We start from the raw sequence: 22,217 nt of genomic DNA, 5'->3' as shown, positions 1-22,217 counted from the left end.
ATTCATGCCAGTTTCCCTGCCTGCACACTGACCTGGATACACTGGTTACGAAGATGGATAAAACGTGATTCTTTGGAAGCAGCCAGGATTCTTTACAATCTTAATACATAATTCGCCTGCCTCCTCACTCACTCACGTCCGTCCGAAGCCGAATACGCAGTCGCCTTCTGCGCAGCTGCCCGAAAAACCTTACGAGACCGACATCCAACCCCAACATCGCGGCAGATTTACGGCCGCAAAAATTCAAAGAGAAAGGCGACTTCGATTAAAGCTTTAGAGGCCTGAAAGGCGATTTCGAGTACAGCTTGAGGCCTAATTACGCATTCTGATTCAATTTCGCATTTATTCAATACACCTATATCAGGTTTGTGGTGCTTATACTTATTACTATTCCATATTGTACTGGAACATTCATCATTCAATATTATACTATAGGCCTGGAAAATTCATCAACTAACAGTACAAGCCTGTACAGTAATGAGTAAAGCGGACTACAATCATTACAAAACAACTTCTTCGTTACTTATCATTTGTTCTTCATACACTGACACAAACTCGTGCCCGTTTCATCTTACGTTGTCGAAACGGGCTCTTTGTCTAGTTAACTATAATACGCTTGGCGCTTCATAAGATTCCGCACAAATGTATCGTAACGGTGCCGAGTAAAGTACGGCGACATTACAGTCACGAGTAACCGCCTCGAAGTGTGCGACAGTAAGTGAAGCTCCCGGCGATGAATGAGACGAATGACAATAAAACGAGTCCCCCCCCCGACCAGTAGGTCGTGTGACGTGACACGGGGCTTGCGCGCGCGCGCGAGGGGTTCGAACAGTTCCGCATCTAGAAAGACGAACGAGACGCGTCCACTTTTTTTCGTGCGTTTTTGCTTTCTCTTTACTTTTTTTGCATTCTTTTTTTGTTTACTTTCTTCCCATCTCGTGTCTTCTGTAGCTCACGTGTAACTTACTACACCTTCGACCCTTTCCACCCCCCCCCCCCCCCCGGTCTTTACGAGTGCAGCGCGCTTGCAGGCCCGACTCGCCTCGGCCAATCCCTGTGATGCACACTGACGGCTGAGTGCTTCGTACCGGCCTGGCCGCCCAATGGAGGGGGCCGGTTGCTCGAGTGGAGAGGGGCGGCCCTCCGGTCGACTGCGCGTGTCTGTGGCCCTGTTGTAGTTTTAAACGGGGAAGGAGCGGGAGAGACGATAAGGTCGAGCTGTTACAGTTGTTTTGATTTTTGTTTGCTTTTGTTTTTATTCTCCCCACCGCATTTTGCCGCTACAGAAGCTGACGTTTTCTCGAAAGTTTCCAGGCGGGAATTTCGGTTTTCTTTTTTATTTAATTGGGGGGTTTCTTTTTGTTCTAATCTTGAATACGCATCGAGAAGACGCTCCAGTGAGTGTGAGCGCCCGACTCCGGGCTGCACGCCCCGGACGCCGAGCGGACTCAGCTTCCCGCTTTCCTCCACTGACGCCCGGCGGCTGCACTCGGACGATGTTACAGAAAGTCTGTGATCTTCTCCGTTTCGGCGGCCCGAGTCCCGAAAGCGCTCCTCAATCAGACCGAGGCCTCTGGGCTTCCATTGCAGAGCGGGGCGGCGAGCCATCTGTGGACAAGCGGAGTTTCAACGCACAGCGGAGCGCGTTGGGCTGCAGAGTGGGCAAGCGAGCGCTGGAGAGGTAAGTGGGCGCCGTCTGGAGCTACCGAGTAGTGTGGGGGGGAAAAAAATGGTGAAAAGGTGCGGACCGACCAGAAAAGTGTGATGGGAAGCGTGACAATGTGATGGAACCGGCAACTGCTCGGAGGATGTCCAGTCCTGCGTGGACGTGGGGTCCAAGTGTGCTGCACACGTGTAACCGTACGCGCGAGTTCTGCGTTTAAAAACCAAAAATCGGACCTGTCAGTTAGTGTGTGTGTGTGTGTGTGCGCGCGGATGGATTGGCAAGGAAAGCGAAACGCTTTTATACCAATTGTCTGTCATTGCGGGGATGGCAGTACTTCAGAGATCTCAGTAATGTACACGTTTTGCAAGGGTCAGTTTAGCATCTCTGCTTAGCGTAACACCAATCTATGATCAGGTACACACTGATGGGCTTAATCCGGATTCATCGGGTCACACTGCAGGGCACACTTCTGCACACACGCAGAGAAGCTCCATTTAGAGACACTAATTTGTCAGTGGGCACACAAGTGCAGACAAGGAAAGATTCAATTTAAGAGCCACCAGGGAGTGGGATGCTGGTCTGTCACCAGGCACACTCACTTGAGACACTGCAGTGGGACGCTTGCCCCTCACCAGTCTCAATTTTGTGCAGACATTGAAAGGCATAGTTTAGAATCAACAATTTAGATAGATCTTTGTTGTCATTGTCACTTTTACAAAGGAACAATGAAATTACAGGTGCTGGTCATAAAATTAGAATATCATGACAAAGTTGATTTATTTCAGTAATTCCATTCAAAAACTGAAACTTGTATATTAGATTCATTCATTACACACAGACTGATGTATTTCAAATGTTTATTTCTTTTAATGTTAATGATTATAACTGACAACTAATGAAAGTCCCAAATTCAGTATCTCAGAAAATTAGAATATCAATTAAGACCAATGCAAAAAAAGGATTTTTAGAAATGTTGGCCAACTGAAAGGTATGAACATGAAAAGTATGAGCATGTACAGCACTCAATATTTAGTTGGGGCTCCTTTGGCCTGGATTACTGCAGCAGTGCGGCGTGGCATGGAGTCGCTCAGTCTGTGGCACTGCTCAGGTGTTATGAGAGCCCATGCTGCTCTGATAGTGGCCTTCAGCTCTTCTGAATTGTTGGGTCTGGCGTATTGCATCTTCCTCTTCACAATACCCCATAGATTTTCTATGGGGTTAAGGTCAGGTGAGTTTGCTGGCCAATCAAGAACAGGGATACCATGGTCCTTAAACCAGGTACTGGTAGCTTTGGCACTGTGTGCAGGTGCCAGGTCCTGTTGGAAAATGAAATCGGCATCTCCATAAAGTTCGTCAGCAGCAGGAAGCATGAAGTGCTCTAAAACTTCCTGGTAGACGGCTGCGTTGACCTTGGACCTCAGCAAACACAATGGACCAACACCAGCAGATGACATGGCACCCCAAACCATCACTGACTGTGGAAACTTTACACTGGACCTCACGCAACATGGATTCTGTGCCTCTCCTCTCTTCCTCCAGACTCTGGGACCTTGATTTCCAAAGGAAATGCAAAATTTACTTTCATCAGAGAACATAACTTTGGACCACTCAGCAGGCGAGACGCTTCTGACGCTGTCTCTTGTTCAAGAGTGGCTTGACACAAGGAATGCGACAGCTGAAACTCATGTCTTGCATACGTCTGTGCCTGGTGGTTCTTGAAGCACTGACTCCAGCTGCAGTCCACTCTTTGTGAATCTCCCCCACATTTTTGAATGGGTTTTGTTTCACAATCCTCTCCAGGGTGCGGTTATCCCTATTGCTTGTCCACGTTTTTTCTACCACATCTTGTCCTTCTTCCCTTCGCCTCTCTATTAATGTGCTTGGACACAGAGCTCTGTGAACTGCCAGCCTCTTTAGCAATGACCTTTTGTGTCTTGCCCTCCTTGTGCAAGGTGTCAGTGGTCGTCTTTTGGACAACTGTCAAGTCAGCAGTCTTCCCCATGATTGTGTAGCCTACAGAACTCGACGGAGAGACCATTTAAAGGCTTTTGCAGGTGTTTGGAGTTAATTAGCTGATTAGAGTGTGGCACCCGGTGTCTTCAATAGTGAACCTTTTCACAATATTCTAATTTTCCGAGATAATGAATTTGGGACTTTCATTAGTTGTCAGTTGTAATCATCAACATTAAAAGAAATGAACATTTGAAATACATCAGTCTGTGTGTAATGAATGAATCTAATATACAAGTTTCACTTTTTGAATAGAATTACTGCAATAAATCAACTTTGTTATGATATTCTAATTTTATGACCAGCACCTGTAAAGTCACTACTTAGTGGGATGTTGGTCTGTCACAACGTGCAAACACTGAAAGGCTCCATTTAGGGCCACCTATCAGTGGTGCTCCTGTCTGTCTGTCTCTCTGAGCACACTCGCTTACAGCCATCAAAAGGCTTCGTTTAGTGCCACCAGTGAGTGGGATGGTGGTCTGTCACCTGCACACTCATGTGCAAACACTGAGAGACTCCATTTAGTAGTAGATAGATAGATAGATACTTTATTAATCCCAAGAGGAAATTGACTTGAAATACTCCAGTCTGTCTGAGCGCAATGACATGCAGACACTGAAAGGCTTCGTTTAGAGTCGCCAGTTAGTGGGATGCTGGTCTGTCACCAGGCACACGCACTGAGAGGCTCCGTTAGGCACACTCATGTGAGACACTGCAGTAGGACGCTGGTCTGTCACCAGTTACAGTGAGAAACAGATTAGTCAACAATTTGTCATTGGGCACACTTGTGTAGTCCTCTGAAGGTTCAATTTTAAAGTCACTAGTCAGTGGGATGTTGGTCTGTCACCTGGCACACTCATGTACAGACACTGAGAGACTCCATTTAGGGCCACCAATCCGTGGTACTCCAGTCTGTCTGTCTGAGCACAATCACATGCAGACACCGAAAGGCTTAGTTTAGAGTCACCAGGGCACCAGTCTGCCATCGGACACAATCATGTAGACACCGAAAGGTTCAGTTTAGAGTCACCAGTAAAGTGGGGGATCCCTTTCTGTCACCTCGCACATTCATGCAAGCATGCAGAGAGGCTTCATTTAGAGACACCATTTTGTCTTTGAGCACACTCGTTCAGACGGTGCAATGGGACACCAGTCAGTCACCAGAGACACTTGCATGCAGAAACTGAAAGGTTCAGTTTAGTTACCAGTCTGTGAGATGTTGGATTGTCACTGGGCACACTTGCGCACACACGCACACTGAGAGAGGCTTCATTTAGGGCAGGGGTGTCCAACTCTGGTCCTGATGGGTCGCAGCGGCTGCAGGTTTTCATTCTAACCATCTTCTTAATTAACCGTTTTTGCTGCTGATTAACTTGTTTTGCCTTCGTTTTAATTGACGTGACTCGGACCCCTTAGTTGTTTCTTTTTTCTTAATGAGCAGCCAAACAATAAGGAGACCCAAAACAAGACCAGTTCACCTGAAAATAAAGAAAGGCGACGGTCTCGGTCAGGTTGGTCTGCTCAAGTCACCAAAACATCTTGACGGTGGTCTTAGCGAAAAAACAGAAAATCAACAGTCTGCTGTGGCAGAATGAGAGCAGCAACAAGTTACGATATTCAGTAACGGCTTTAATGAACAGCAAGAATCGGCTTCTCATTAAGAGACTGGTTGGAGTGAAACTGGCTGAAGTTTGACGTTTCAGTTTAGCTGGTCAACTGTTGGCTCTTTTCACATCTCATTTCTGTTTGGCTGGCATTTAATGAAGAAACAAATCAATTCAGAGGAGTGAATATTTAAAAACAGGGCTATTAAAATGAAGGGAAAAGGAGTTAATTAGCAGTGAAAACTTGTCACTGATTAGGAAAAGGGTTAGAATGAAAACCTGCAGCCACTGCGATCCACCAGGGCTGGAGTTGGACACCACTGATTTAGAGCTACCTCTTAAAAGAAGAGGACGACATGCATCAAGACTCTTTGCAGTGTTGGCTCCTCAGTGGTGGAACGAACTTCCTCTTGCTGTACGAACAGCGGAGACCCTCACTGTCTTCAAACGTCGTCTGAAGACACACTTCTTTAAACAGCACTTGGGGGACTAAAGTCCCCATACTTTTTTTTTTTTTTTTTTTTTCTACCCTTTTTCTATTTTCTTCTAGCATGGTTTTGTGTACAACTTGGTCAGCGGTAACTTGTTTAATGACAGTAGATTTAATCCTAGCCTTAAAGACTGAAGAACAGTCGTAGACTACTAAGCATTGTTGTAAGTCGCTCTGGATAAGAGCATCTGCTAAATGTTGTAAATGTAAGCTACCAGTCAGTGGTACAACAATCTGTCTATGGGCACAATTATGCAAAATGGTGAAACATTGGATTTAGAGACACCAGTCACTGGGACATCAGTTTGTTATTGGGCACATGTGCAGACCCTGAAACGCTCGATTTAGAGCATCAGTCGCTGGTACACCAGTTTGTCATTGGGCACACACATGTAGAAACTGAAAGATTCAATTTGGAGTCACAAGTCAGTGGGATGTTGGTTTATCACCTGGCACACTTGTGCACACACATGCTTACATCAGAGGCTCCATTTACCACCTGTCAGTGGTACTCCAGTTTGTCCCTGAGCACATTCACATGTAGACACTCAAAGGCTTAGTTTTAGAGTCGGCAGGGCACCAGTCTGCCATCTGGCACACACATGCACTGTAGCCACCGAAAGGTTTAATTTAGTGTAACCAGCCAGTGGGGATGCCTTTCTGTCACCGGGCATACTCATATAGACACGCACACTGAGAGGCTTCATTTAGAGATGCCATTTTGTCTTTGGACACACTCGTGTGCAGACGGGGCAGTGGGATTTCGGTCTGACAGTGAAAATTTCAGTTTATAGTCCTCATTGGGACACACATGTGCAGACACACTGAAAGATTCAATTTGTCACAAGTCAGTGGGGTGTTGGTCTTGTCACCTGGCACACTCGTGCACACACACTGAGAGGCTCCATTTGTCAGTGGTAGTCCAGTTTGTCCCTGAGCACATTTCACATGTAAACACTCAAAAGCTCAGTTTAGAGTTGCCAGGGCACTCATGTACTGTAGCCACTGAAAGGTTTAATTTAGAGTCACCAGTCTGTGGGATGCTGGGCTATCGCAGGTCATACTCGCGTGCAGACATTGAAAGGCTTAGGTTTACAGCCACCATTCTGTCATGGGGCACACTAGCATAGGACACTACTTCTACCTCTTTCGGCTGCTCCCGTTAGGGGTTGCCAGAGCAGATCATCTTGTTCCATATCTTCCTGTCCTCTCCATCTTGCTCTGTTACACCATCACCTGCATGTCCTCTCTCACCACATCCATAAACCTTCTCTTAGACCTTCCTTTTCCCTGACAGCTCTGTCCTTAGCATCCTTCTCCCAATATACCCAGCATCTCTCCTCTGTACATGTCCAAACCAACGCAATCTCACCTCTCTGACTTTGTCTCCCAACCGTCCAACCTGAGCTGACCCTCTAATGTACTCATTTCTTATGCTGTCCACCCCCAATGCAAATCTTAGCATCTTTAACTCTGCCACCTCCAGCTCTGCCTCCTGCTTTCTGGTCAGTGCCACCGTCTCCATCCCATATAACATAACTGGTCTCGCTACCATCCTGTAGACCTTCCCTTTTCACTCTTGCTGATACCCGTCTGTCACAAATCACTCCTGACACCCTGCCTGCACTCTCTTCTTCACTTCTCTTCCACAATCCCCATTACTCTGTACTGTTGATCCCAAGTATTTAAACTACCCCACCTTCGCCAACTCTACTCCCTGCATCCTCACCATTCCACTGACCTCCCTCTCATTCACACACATGTATTCTGTCTTTGTGGTCCTACTGACCTTCATTCCTCTCCTCTCTAGAGTATATCTCCACCTCTCCAGGGTCTCCTCAACCTGCTCCCTACTCTCATTGCAGATCACAATGTCATCGGCAAACATCACAGTCCACGGGGACGCCTGTCGAATCTCGTCTGTCAACCTGTCCATCACCATTGCAAATAAGAAAGGGCTCAGAGCCGATCCCTGATGTAATCCCACCTCCACCTTGAATGCATCTGTCATATACGACACTGAAAGATTCAATTTAGGGTCACCAGTCAGTGGGATGTTGGCACACTTTTGCACACACACTGAGATGCTCCATTTAGGGCCACCTGTCAGTGGTATACCAGTCTGTCTCCAGGCACATTCATGTGCAGACACTGAAAAGCTCGTTTTAGAGTCGCCAGGGCACAAGTCTGTCATCGGGCACACACATGTAGTTGTTCAGTTTATTATTGGGCACATTCACATGCAGACACTGAAGGGCTGAATTTTGAACCACCAGGCACACTCATGCTCATACTGAGAAGCCCCATTTAAGGCCATCTGTCAGTGGTACACAAGTCTGACTCTGAAAGTCTCATTTTAGACTCCCTGGGGATACTCGTATGGAGGAATATTTTGGATAAAATTAAAATGAAGTATATATGCAACTAAATATATTGTGAAATAAAAACACAAAATGTGAGCATGAATTAAGCATGAAGCATTTATTTCTATATGGGTGTATTTCAGTGACGCATCACACACCGTGACATAACGCAATAAAACAAAACTGTCATGGAATTAAATAACGGTGGAGTAAAGGAGTTGTAGTAGTTCAAGTTCCTGTCGATTTTAAGCTTGCGCTTCATTGACGATGAACCCATCAAAACACAGTAGTTGCTAGAGCCCGTCCTCTCAGTTTTCATTTAAACAAATATTTCATGTTGAATGTGGCGACTCGGAAATATATAAATAAATCAATATTTAAGTGCATAAAGAAAGAAATGACTAAAAAACAAACTTCATCAAACATTTAATTATTTATGCTTAGATACTGTGTTTTTATTTACTTTCATTATACCAGTAAAAACATTTTTTTTGTGTATGTATTTATTTTGTCTGAAATATTCCATCATACACTTGTGCTCTCACTGAAAGGATTAATTTAGACCCTCACTCCATGGGACGTCATTCTTTCTCCAGGCACGACATTCAGAGTCTCATTTTATAGTCTCTGGAAACACCGGTACGGTGGAATATTTTGGACAAAATAAAATCAATGCACAAATAAATGTACTGTGAAATGAAACAATAAACAAATAAAACCACGATATGTGATTATAAATTTAGCAATAAAAACATTTCATTAAACATTTGGTTCTTTGTGTACTTACAGTCATATGAAAAAGTTTGGGAACCCCTCTTAATTCTTTGGATTTTTGTTTCTCATTGGCTGAACTTCCTTTTAATATATGACATGCCTTATGGAAACAATAGGATTTCAGCAGTAACATTAAGTTTACTGGATTAACAGAAAATATGCAATATGCATCATAACAAAATTAGACGGGTGCATACATTTAGGCACCCCAACAGAGATATGACATCAATACTTAGCTGAGCCTCTTTTGCTAATCTAACAGCCTCTAGACGCTGTCCTCCTACAGCCTGTGATGAGTGTCTGGATTCTGGATGGAGGTATTGTTGACCATTCTTCATACAAAATCTCTCCAGTTCAGTTCAATGGGATGGCTGCCGAGCATGGACAGCCTGCTTCAAATCATCCCATAGATTTTCGATAATTTTCAAGTCAGGGGACTGTGACGGCCATTCCAGAACATTGTACTTTTCCCTTTGCATGAATGTCTTTTTTAGGTTTCCAACTGTGTTTTGGGTCATTGTCTTGTTGGAATATCCAACCCCTGCATAACGTCAACTTTGTGACTGATGCTTGAACATTATCCTGAAGAAATTGTTGATACTGGGTTGAATTCATCGGACCCTCGACTTTAGCAAGGGCCCCAGTCCCTGAACTAGCCACACTGCCCCACAGCATGATGGGACCTCCACCAAATTTGACAGTAGGTAGCAGGTGTTTTTCTTGGAATGCGGTGTTGTTCTTCTGCCATGCAAATCGCTTTTTGTTCTGACCAAATAACTCCATTCGTGTCTCATCAGTCCAAAGCACTTTGTTCCAAAGTGAATCTGGCTTGTCTAAATGAGCATTGGCATACAACAAGCGACTGTTTGTGTTGTGAGTGCAGAAAGGGCTTCTTTCTCATCACCCTGCCATACAGATGTTCTTTGTGCAAATTGCGCTGAATTGTAGAACAATGTACAGATACACCATCTGCAGCAAGATGTCCTTGCAGGTCTTTGGTGGGTTGTCTGTAACCATTCTCACAATTCTGCACATATGCCACTCCTGTAGTTTTCTTGGCCTGCCAGACCTGCTGGTTTAACAGCAACTGTGCCTGTGGCCTTCCATTTCCTGATTCCATTCCTTACAGTTGAAACTGACATTTTAAACCTCTGAGATGGCTTTTTGTAGCCTTCTCCTAAACTATGAGACTGAACAATCTTTGTTTTCAGATCTTTGGAGAGTCGCTTTGAGGATCCCATGCTGTCACTCTTCAGAGGAGAGTCAAAGGGATGGAAGCACAACTTGTGATTGACCACCTTAAATACCTTCATACAGTGCATCTGGAAAGTATTCACAGCGCATCACTTTTCCACGTTTTGTTATGTTACAGCCTTATTCTAAAATGAATTAAATTCATTTTTTCCTCAGAATTCTACACACAACACCCCATAATGACAACGTGAAAAAAGTTTACTTGAGGTTTTTGCAAATTTATTAAAAAAAAAAAAATTGAGAAAGCACATGTCCATAAGTATTCACAGCCTTTGCCATGAAGCTCCAAATTGAGCTCAGGTCCATCCTGTTTCCCCTGATCATCCTTGAGATGTTTCTGCAGCTTCATTGAAGTCCACCTGTGCTAAATTCAGTTGACTGGACCTGATTTGGAAAGGCACACACCTGTCTATATAAGGTCCCACAGTTGACAGTTCATGTCAGAGCACAAACCAAGCATGAGGTCAAAGCAATTGTCTGTAGACCTCTGAGACAGGATTGTCTCGAGGCACAAATCTGAGGAAGGTTACAGAAAAAATTTCTGCTGCTTTGAAGGTCCCAATGAGCACAGTGGCCTCCATCATGTGTAAGTGGAAGAAGTTCGAAACCACCAGGACTCTTCCTAAAGCTGGCCAGCCATCTAAACTGAGCGATCGGGGGAGAAGGACTTTAGTCATGGAGGTGACCAAGAACCCGATGGTCATTCTGTCAGAGCTCCAGAGGTCCTCTGTGGAGAGAGGAGAAACCTTCCAGAAGGACAACCATCTCTGCAGCAATCCACCAATCAGGCCTGTATGGTAGAGTGGCCAGACAGAAGCCACTCTTTAGTAAAAGGCACATGGCAGCCCGCCTGGAGTTTGTCAAAAGGCACCTGAAGGACTTTCAGACCATGAGAAAGAAAATTCTCTGGTCTGATGAGACAAAGATTGAACTCTTTGGTGTGAATGCCAGGCATCACGTTTGGAGGAAACCAGGCACCGCTCATCAGCAGGCCAATACCATCCCTACAGTGAAGCATGGTGGTGGCAGCATCATGCTGTGGAACTGGGAGACTAGTCAGGATAAATGGAAAGATGACTGCAGCAATGTACAGAGACATCCTGGATGAAAACCTGCTCCAGAGCGCTCTTGACCTCAGACTGGGGTGACGGTTCATCTTTCAGCAGGACAACGACCCTAAGCACACAGCCAAGATATCAAAGGAGTGGCTTCAGGACAACTCTGTGAATGTCCTTGAGTGGCCCAGCCAGAGCCCAGACTTGAATCCGATAGAACATCTCTGGAGAGATCTTAAAATGGCTGTGCACCGACGCTTCCCATCCAACCTGATGGAGCTTGAGAGGTGCTGCAAAGAGGAATGGGCGAAACTGGCCAAGGATAGGTGTGCCAAGCTTGTGGCATCATATTCAACAAGACTTGAGGCTGGAATTTCTGCCAAAGGTGCATCAACAAAGTACTGAGCAAAGGCTGTGAATACTTATGGACATGGGATTTCTCAGTTTTTTTTGTTTTTTTTTTAATAAATCTGCAAAAACCTCAAACTTTTTTCACGTTGTCATTATGGGGCGTTGTGTGTAGAATTCTGAGGAAAAAAATGAATTTAATCCATTTTGGAATAAGGCTGTAACATAACAAAATGTGGAAAAAGTGATGCGCTGGGAATACTTTCTGGATGCACTGTACCTCATGATTGGACACACCGGTCTATGAAGTTCAAGGCTTAATGAGCTCATCCAACCAATTTGGTGTTGACAGTAATCAGCATTGAGCAGTGACAGGCATTCAAATCAGCAGAATTACAAGGGGACCCACATTTGTGCACAGCCAGTTTTTCACATATGATTTAATTTCATACAACTAAATACTGCTTCACTAAAAATCTTTGTTTGGAAAACACCCCAGTTTTCCGATGTCTCTAGGAAATGAAAGACAAACCACTCTTATCTTTTTTTTTTTTTTTTTTTTTTTTGAAGGGAGAGTCCATTGTTATGCAGGCTGAAAGGGGTTCCCAAACATTTTCACATGACTGTCTTTCGTCATTTATTTATTTCAGTGACATGCAGAATGAAAAGTCTCATTGTCACCTGTCGATAGTTGAGTAAGGTGGGCTACAGCGAGTTACTGAATTTTGATTTTTGAATCGTCCGTAGAGTGGATGTAAATATTTGGCCATCAATGGTCGTGCTAACAGTGGATACTTCATGTTCAGACATCTCGTGATGAATTCTGGAACTTTTTGAATTAAAGTAGCCACTTTGCAAAGAAAAGCTGCTTGAAATTACTGTACATTCATTTGCCACAGACCTTTGAGCTTGAAGTTTTTTGAACTTTAAACTTTATTTGTCCCAAGGGGGAAATTTGACTTTTTACAGAAGCTCAATAAATAAGTTGACAAAAATGTGTACAAGAATTACCAGAATGAAACTTCTTACCCTGCTAAAAATAAAAAGAGCAGTCACAGTGAGGGATTATAAAGGTGAATTGCCATTGATGTAAAGGAGTTCCAGTAATTTATATTAGAATCACAACTCTGATCATATGCTTTAATGCCAATTCACCAATCAAAGCACAGTACTTGCTAGATCTCACCCTCTCAACTTTCATGGGTCAAATTTTTAAACCATGTTTCTTATTGCATACAGAGTCACTGAAATAAATACTGTATATACTCGCTTATAAGTTGGGTCTTGAAACCTGAAAAATCGATCATAAAATCAGACCCCCACTTATATGCCCGTTCAAATTTACGACACATTATTTTATTTTATTTTTTTTTAACATCTTGCCTTCTCCAATACCACACCAGTTTCTCAGACACATTGAATTTTGTTGCAGCAGCTCAGTTACCAATTTCTTTCGCTTTTAATTTAAAACCAGCTTCATATTTTCTTCTGATCAAACGCTCCATCGTAGATGAGGGATGCCGTTAAGATAAAGGTGTATGATGGTGTGAGATACAGAAAGCACAAAACATTGCAAACGTCGCTTCCGAATAGTTCAGGTATTATCGTGTGGTCATGTAGGCACAATACATAGAGAAAAAAAAGGCTGTGTGCTCCGTGGTTACTCTCTCAGATGGGCGTTAGCATATCGTAATCCTCCTGGACCAATAGTTTGAGTTTTCTGCTTTCAACTTATATGACCAACATTATAAAATACTGGAAATTATATAGGGCGGCACAGTGGGTAGCACTGCTGCCTCACAGTTAGGAGACCCGAGTTCGCTTCTCGGGTCCTCCCTGAGTGGAGTTTGCATGTACTCCGGTTTCCTCCCACAGTCCAAAGACATGCAGGTTAGGTGCGATCCTAAATTGTCCCTAGTTTGTGCTTGGTGTGTGTGTGTGTGCGCCCTGCAGTGGGCTGGCGCCCTGCCTGGGGTTTGTTTCCTTGTTGACTGGGATTGGCTCCAGCAGACCCCCATGACCCTGTAGTTAGGAAATAGCGGGTTGGATGATGGATGGATGGATGGAAATTATACGGTAAAATCAAGTCCTGAATTATACACGGGAAAACTTAAACGTGAGTAAATATGATAAATGAAGAAATAATTAAATACATAAAGAAATAAGCATGTCATCACTTAATAATTTATGCTCACATATTACGTGTTATTTATTTAGTAGCAAAATACCCACGCTTCGCAGTGGAGAAATGTGTGTTAAAGAAGTTATGATAAAGAAAACATTATAAAAATAACGTAACATGATTGTCAATGTAATTGTCGTAGGCTTATTTCAGTATTGAGAGTGAATTTGATGATTGTAAAGAGTTTAATTTATGATTGTTAATGTTGTGTATGAGAAATGCACATTTTTAGGATGTAAGGATCTCTTTATAAACGATGTTTACAGTTCTGCACTCGGGCTGTAAAATGACCAAGCTGTCTGCTGAGCTTACTCTTGAGCATGCAAGAACCTGCCAAAAGGAGAGGTCAGTTCCGAAAGTTCTCTTATGGCATAATGGTGAGGACTGCTAAAAAGTTATTTTCGAAAGTTCATTACGGGGCATGGTGTGAAATGAAACATACTTACTGTTTGTAAGTACAGTGTAAAGGATGAGCATGGGAAATTTGGGCTTCCTACGTATATTTGAAGTCACAGAAATAGTGAGGACGGGTTTCCCCTATCTATATATACAGTTTAGAGATTACACCTGTTCTTAACCCCCTTGGGTGTTGCAATAGGATATAAAACATACCTAACTTTTGTTAAGTACACTGCAAGGAATGAGCCCGCGAAATTTGAGTTTCCCACCTATATGGAAAGTGGGAGAATTAGTGAGGAGTCATGGAGGGCTTTGCCTTTTATATGCATAGATTGGCACATTTCACTGTACATACATTTTATTTGCATGTTAATTTAATGTACAAAATATCCCTTCATACTGTACACTTGTGTTCTCATTGAAAGACTCAATTCAGAAGTTGACTGCTATCCCACTGACTGCTATTACTGAAAGTTTCAATTTGGAGCCCCCAGTCAGTGGGATGCACATTTGTGTGTACACACTGAAAAGTCTCTAATGTACTCAGCAGTCAGTAGGATGCTGGTCAGTCATCGGTCACAAGTGTGTACTCACTGCCAGGCTCCATTTAGAGGCACCTGTCAGCAGAATGTCAGTCTGTTGCTGGACACAATCGTGTGAGAAGACTAAAAGCTCCATTTTGGACCCACCAGTCAGTGGGATTATATTCTGTCACTGTGCGCTGAAAGATTTAATTTAGAGCCACGAGTCACTGGGTCAGCACTTATTGTTTTTGTTTAGAATAGATAATAATTAATTTTATTTATAAGGCACTTTACATTAGTTAGTAAATCTCAAAGTGCTACATTAAAATATTTAAGAAAGATAAAACAACAATAAATTAGTGGCATTCTTGTTAATATGCTTTCCTAAATAAAAAAGTCTTTAGCTGTTTTTCAAAACAGCCCCCAATCTTGTGTTTTTAGGTTCTCAGATAGGGCATTCGAGAGCCGTGGAGCAGCAACTGCAAAGGCTCGGTCACCCACTGTACGAAGTTTGGTCATAGGGGGGCGAAGGCGGTAGGTATTTGCAAAACGGAGGTTTCTTGTAGTAGATTGTAATATAAGGAGTTCCTTTGCATTGTCACAGTTCATTTACACTAAGTTTGTCACAAAATATTTAACAAAACACTGGCCCACTTAGTGAAAGTCTCAGTTTAGAGCCACCAGTCAGTATAATGCCAGTCTGTCACGGGACACAATTGTGCACACACTAAAATGTTACACACAGACCTTAGAATTGTATTATATAATAGATATGATGAAATAAAACTTTAAAAGAATACATAATAAAGTAACATGCACAGTTTACGGCAAGGGTTTAAAAACAGAGCATTAGTGCTAAATGGCATTGCCCTGAATGAACAGGGCAGAATAAAACTGCCCCACAGGTAAATAAATAACACCCCTATTTTAATACATTAAACATTTAAGACTACAAAATATGTTTTGTCCTATAGAGGGAAAAAACAAAGTCCTCTCTTCAAGTGCATCAGTTTACAGGCTTAGTAATGTTTCTTTAATTCGTATTGACTTGTGTGTTGGTCCTTCAGGCGGAGTGGTGGCTCTGAGGCTAGGGATCTGCACTGGCAATCGGAAGGTTGCCGGTTCGAATCCCGTAAATGCCAAAAAAGAGACTCTGCTCTGTTGGGCCCTTAAGCAAGGCCCTTAACCTGCAATTGCTAAGCGCTTTGAGTAGTGAGAAAAGCGCTATATAAATGCAAAAAATTATTATTATTATTATTATGTTAGCCTCTTCAGGTGGTATTGTGCCATAGCAAATCTGGCCTATAGGGTTTGCAAGTATGTTGTGCTTTTCTGTTCCATTCGGTACAAAGAAGCAGTATTTGCAGACGGCACCTGAACTGTCCTCTTTGCTAGTTAGGCGAGCTGGTGAAGGTTTTGATGGTGCTGTCTTATTAAGTCCTGTGAGCAGGTGTAACTGTAGCCATGTTCATTGATCGCCTATGAAGGCTCATCTGTCAAAAGCCATACTCAGAAGTGCATTTGTAATGCTACGAAAGATGAGTATTGAAACAATTTTAAAAAACATTGACATTGATACTTTCGACAACCCTGGTGGAAACACTGAAAGTCTTCCACAAGACACACTCACATGAAGAACCTGAGAGACTCAATTTAAAGGCATCAGTCAGTGGGATGTCCGTCTGTCACGGGACACCACGTGTGTGTGTGTGTGTGTGTGTGTGTGTGCAGACACTGAAAGGGGCAGTTCAGAGCCACCCGTCAGAAGTCAGTTAATAATGAGCATACTTTTACATTAGTAATGTACTGAAATTAAGAAATTCTTGGCTGGAGCCAAATTTCAGAAAACACTGTCACAAATGTGTTTTATTATTATTTTTTTTTCCCTAATAATTTTTTGAACATTTGTTTTTGTGCCATCGCCTAAGGTCTAAATTAAATCAGTTTCACTTTTGATTTATCCTTTTCAATGTAATGGAATCATGAAGCCGTAAGTTAATGAAAAATCCTTTTATTATTGAAGTACATTTTTTCAAATGGAACACAAAAAAAAACAGAAAAGAAAGAAAAGAATTCGGAAATAAAACCGTAGCAAAATGTGAGCAGAGTTTGGTTGCTGAGATGCTTTGTCTGTTCATTGGCTAGCAAATACGTTGTGTATTAATGGAGTACAGCACCCAAAAATGAGTTTTTCTTTGTGTTACTTGATGTACTTTGTAGTGGTGGCTGAGAAAAATGATCAGTCTCATGTTTTCATGCAGAATGGACAGACAAAACATTATTACATATAGAATCCAATATTGATCAATGCTGCACAATATCAGTCAATTTGAAAAACATTTATGGAAAAAAGTAAAAAAATAAATAAATAAATCTTGCATTATTCATGTTGTAAAACCTACATGTCAGTTATCCAGTTGTATTTTCAGAATGTGGAAAACTCATGCCTTTGGCTAAAATATTTTTAGGTACTTTGGGGATACTTGGCACACATCCTAAACCATAAAGTAAAGCCTCATTGGAATGACTTTTTCAATTGAAGACCCACTTCTACCCCTCATTAACTGGTCAAGAGTCTTGTCTTCAATTCTTAAAGTGACTCCCATCAGGGGCATCAGGACTCATGAGGCTCCTGTTTGTAGACTTCTATTTAGGTTTTAACACCATCAAGCCCCACCTTCCCATATCATCCATGATAGATAGATAGAAACTTTATTAATCCCAAGGGGAAATTCACATACTCCAGCAGCAGCATACTGATAAACAATATTAAAGAGTGATAACAATGCAGGTATAACTGATAGTAACTTTGTATAATGTTAACGTTTACCCCCCGGGTGGAATTGAAGAGTCGTATTGCGTGCGGGAGGAACGATCTCCTCAGTCTGTCAGTGGAGCAGGACGGTGACAGCAGTCTGTCGCTGAAGCTGCTCCTCTGTCTGGAGATGATCCTGTTCAGTGGATGCAGTGGATTCTCCATGATTGACAGGAGTCTGCTCCGCGCCTGTCGCTCTGCCATAGATGTCAAACTTTCCAGCTACATGCCTACAATAGAGCCTGCCTTCCTCACCAGTTTGTCCAGGCGTGAGGCGTCCCTCTTCTCAATGCTGCCTCCCCAGCCCACCTCCGCGTAGAAGAGGGCACTCGCCACAACCGTCTGATAGAACATCTGCAGCATCTTATTGCAGATGTTGCAGGATGCCAGCCTTCTAAGGAAGTGTAGTCAGCTCTGTCCCCTCTTGCACAGAACATCAGTATTGGCAGTCCAGTCCAGTTTATCATCCAGCTGCACTCCCAGGTATTTATAGGTCTGCACCCTCTGGACACAGTCACCTCTGATGATCACGGGGTCCAGGAGGGGCCTGGGCCTCCTCAAATCCACCACCAGCTCTTTGGTTTTGCCGGTGTTCAGTTGTAGGTGGTTTGAGTTGCACCATTTGCTAATAATAATATGTGGATCAATAGTTTTTCTCTTGTTTTTCAGCCTCATAATGGCTTCCTCGACTTTCATTAGCACAGCTGTTGTCCTTATCTTGAACAATGGCAACTGCAAACTCCAAAGGGTAGAAGCAAGCTGGAGTATCTTATGAACTAACGAAACACACCTGAGTGGTCACAAACACCTGTGATGCCAGTTGTCCCATGCATTACAGTTGGGGGGAGGGGGAGGGCGGGGTGACCATGTAGAAAAAGTATTGTCATATCTGTATGGCATGTGCGACGTTGCAGGTCCACTCCAGGCTCCGTCTTCACATTTGGGAGCCTCTTGAACCCAACACCGTTGATAGCTGTGACCGAATGAGCTGGCTGATGGGGACAAATCACACATGAAGCAAGGGGATGATGTTAAAAGTGTTCCGTGCTTTTATTAAAAAGAATCAAAACAAAACCAAAAACAGTGTCCACAGTGCAGTGCTTCAAAAACATCCATAAAAACAAGTGACTAGTGAGCGATAAAAACACAATAAATAAATCCATTAAAATCCTTCAGATTCCAGTCCACTTTCTTCTTCGTCTCCCTGGCTCACCCATAACTCACGCAACTGTCGGAGACTCGGCAGCCACAAACTTAATCCCCCAACCCCCATCTTGGCTGCCTCCTCACACCGCAGCCAGACCACCTGAGGTTGGCACACCTCCCGTCATCCTTCTTCACGCACACGCAGTCATACCTCAGAGCCCTGGGGAGGTCATCCGCCATGCTCGTCCCACTCCACACCAATGAACAGTGGGGCGAGCCAGCCCCTAAAACACCACAACCTACACTCCTTCGCAAGGCCCCTGTTCCTGCTGCCTTTCATCTCTAGGTGGCCAGATCGTCCTCACCGAGACTGCTCTTCAGCTGCCTTTTAACGTCCGTTCCTTTTCTCATTCCTTTCCATCTTCTGCCCAGCCCACCTTGCACTCGCGCTTCTCATTTTATATGGGGGAACATGGCCGGATGTTGCTGTTAGCAGCTCCTGGCATCAATTACGGACACAGACGAATCCTCACCTGTGCACTTCAGTGTGGAACCGCTCCAGCCACACTACCACGCCCCCTACTTAAGCCGCGAGTGTGGCAATTATTTATTTTAAAAGGCAATTAGCCGCGGACCTCTCTTTACCACAGCACGACCAAAATGTCTGCAAATCCCCTTAAATGAAAGTCTGCAATGTGCACTTTAATCACGTCAGAATGATTTGATTTGTAATTTTAAACTTTGGAGCAGAGGGGGAAATCAAGAAAAAAATGTCTTTGTTCAAAACATTATGGGGGGCCTGCGGTGGGTTGGCACCCTACCTGGGATTGGTTCCTGCCTTGTGCCCTGTGTTGGCTGGGATTGGCTCCAGCAGACCACCGTGACCCTGTGTTCGGATTCAGCGGGTTGGAAAATGGATGGATGGATTATGGAGGGCACCGTACTGTATATCTACTTAAAGCACTGCTTCGCATCTTCAAACTTTAAAGAGACAACATACAACTTATGAAAAACATGAAAAGAAATACGAATGAAAGTTGTAAACATCTAATAATGGAAATAATGTATAATTACATTTCACATTATTCCTACTGATTACCCATTTTAATAAAAATAATTAAAACTCTTTTCTGTAAAATTGTGTTTTGCAATGACCATCAACAAAAGCCAAGTCACTAGGAAAAGCAGGGACTGATCTAATGCATGTTTTACTAATGGATAATTGTATATAGTATGTTCAAGAGTAAGTAGTTCTAGTGACCTAATAATATTACTGTTACTTAATACCGTATTTACTCGTGTACCACGCACCCTCGTGTAAGATGCACACCCTAATTTTTACAAAGAAAACCGCGAAAAAATTTGCCCCGTGTACGACGCGCGTTGTGATTGTATATGATGTGTTTAGGGCACGTTTTCTGCAAAATGCCCTTCTGTTTTTGTTGCATGACAAAAGAACGAGAGAGAGCGCGCGCGAGCCCAAGCAGAAGAAGTAAACATTGCAGAAAAAAATTTCCTCGTGTATGACGCGCACCTGATTTTCTAATGCTAATTTTCGGGAAAAAATGTGCGCGTGGTACACGCGTAAATACGGTATTTGAACAATGACGACTTTCAACATTTGAGATACATTTCTTTTGCTTTTCTAATTGGAGCATGGGCAAGTGAAGCGACTTGCTCATAGTTACAGTGTCGGCAGCAGGGTTTAAACCCACACCACTGGGTTTGAAGTCCTAGTTTTAAGTACAGTGGTACCTCGGTGTACATCCTTAATCCGTTCCAGATCCTTTGACTTATACCAAACAGGATGTATACCAAACACATTTTTCCCATAAGAAATAAAGGGAAAATGATGAATCCGTTCCCATGAAAAAAAATCCTATTGTTATTGGCATATTGTACATTGATGGGGTTGTATAAAATAATTTAAACACCTTCATACTTTTCAACAATCAATTCAAATTTATGCGATAAAACAAAATCACGTGAAAATTCTCATGAGTTGTAGCGCGGGTTATTCACTGAATGCTAGCAACTGGTGTGCTGAAGCTCGTGGGCAGTCATGGCTTTGTCTCGAGAGAGGTATACAAGGGTAGCACGCGGGTTGTTCACTGAATGCTAGCAACTGGCGCCTTACGCTCATGGGCAGTCATGGCTTTGTCTCGAGAGAGGTAAACAAGGGTAGCGCGTCGTATTCCAAGCAAAATTTTTCGCGTCCAAACAGGACGTATACCAAATTGGACTTATTCCAAAGCAGACATATACCTACGTACCACTGTATTATATCACACTGCTGTTTTCCTCTAGGGGGCATTAGCTCCCTGGTTGGAATAAGTTCTTTTTAATTGTGGCATTTTAAGTAACCGGATACCCCTCCCTTAGTGATACGGCAGTAAGAAATCACATAAGAGAAAATAATTTAGCTTTTTTTAATGACGGTTGATGTGGCATAATAGACGAGGCTGCCATTTTCGTGGCTGTGCTGGAAGGATTTTCAGGAACGGATGACGTTATCTCCCATCTGTCTGTCGGCTTCAGAGGTGTGCCGGGCAATGTTCCAAGGCTTTATACTCTTTTTTCCATGTGCAGGCTTTTACTTAGATAAATAATGCCATTCCAAACAAGGCAAAGAGAGGATACAATTTCATGTTGACTCTAACACAGAGTAATAGTGCACGTTGCCCATTTGTCTTTGTCTATCTTGTCCTATGCTTGGCCTAGCAGTTCTAAATGCTGAGCACCTTTGTACTAAATCTGGCTCAGCTGTGCATGTAAAAAGAAAAGAAAAATATTTAAAATATTTGCACAGAGCACAGTGACATTAAAGTTATTAGCAGGCAGATGTAATCAGAATATAATATTTACCCTTGGTTAACAAAAAAGAAAAACTGCTAATGTTGTATATAGAAAAGCACTTAGTCATGTAGCCTGATTAGCCCTATAGTTGAAGCCCATTGTTGTACAAAATTTTAAATTAAACTTGAAAAACAAACACGCACCTTTCTTCAACTAGAGAACAAAAAATGCACAAAATATTTGATTTCATCATGCAGATGAAACTAGCCCCCAAGGTCCACTCCAAGTACAGAGTGGTCCAGATCTAATTATTCAACTGTTTGACTGACAACCGTATCCCCGCCACTATGGGATGCAGGGCAGGTGCTGCCATCTATCGGCAACAAAAAGAATTTTTAGTGAAATCTCTATGTGCAGGGCAGGTGCTGTGAATTCTCTATGTAATAAACTTAAGTTATAGTGCAATGAAAATTGCATAATGAGATCTGGATCTATATAACTGGGAAATTATTAAGGATGTGCTTTGTGAAAAGGAGTTGACAATCTGTTTGGTTTCTACAGCCTGTTCTCATATACAGATTTTCCTGACGTTATTTATTTATTTTTTCTTTCATCATAGTGGAGAAGCTTAGTTAACCCACTTAGTAAGACTAATAGAAAGGATAACTGAGAAAGTACTGCTTTGAATTGAGGTTTTTGTCTCATGCTGCTGTTTTGTTGCAGCTTCCAGGATGAAGCCAGCACAGGACATGAGGGCCAGCAGGCAAAAAGATTTCGAATGGGTAAGTTTT

At 42.9% G+C, this 22,217-nt stretch overlaps 1 protein-coding gene across 1 annotated transcript in view; it reads left to right on the top strand.

The window, feature by feature from the left end:
* Positions 1 to 798: 798 nt before the first annotated feature.
* Positions 799 to 22,217, top strand: part of senp1 (SUMO specific peptidase 1) — a 94,682-nt gene continuing 73,263 nt past the window's right edge. Inside the window, exons 1-2 of the mRNA XM_028798574.2 lie at positions 799 to 1,681; positions 22,150 to 22,208. Of these exons, the coding sequence (XP_028654407.2) occupies positions 1,497 to 1,681; positions 22,150 to 22,208 (244 nt within the window). The 5' untranslated portion in view covers positions 799 to 1,496. The remainder of the gene's footprint in view (positions 1,682 to 22,149; positions 22,209 to 22,217) is intronic.

Source organism: Erpetoichthys calabaricus, chromosome 3 (genome assembly GCF_900747795.2).
Source record: "Erpetoichthys calabaricus chromosome 3, fErpCal1.3, whole genome shotgun sequence".
In the NCBI taxonomy this organism is placed as follows: domain Eukaryota; kingdom Metazoa; phylum Chordata; class Cladistia; order Polypteriformes; family Polypteridae; genus Erpetoichthys; species Erpetoichthys calabaricus.
This window is presented reverse-complemented; position numbering and strand designations above follow the sequence as displayed.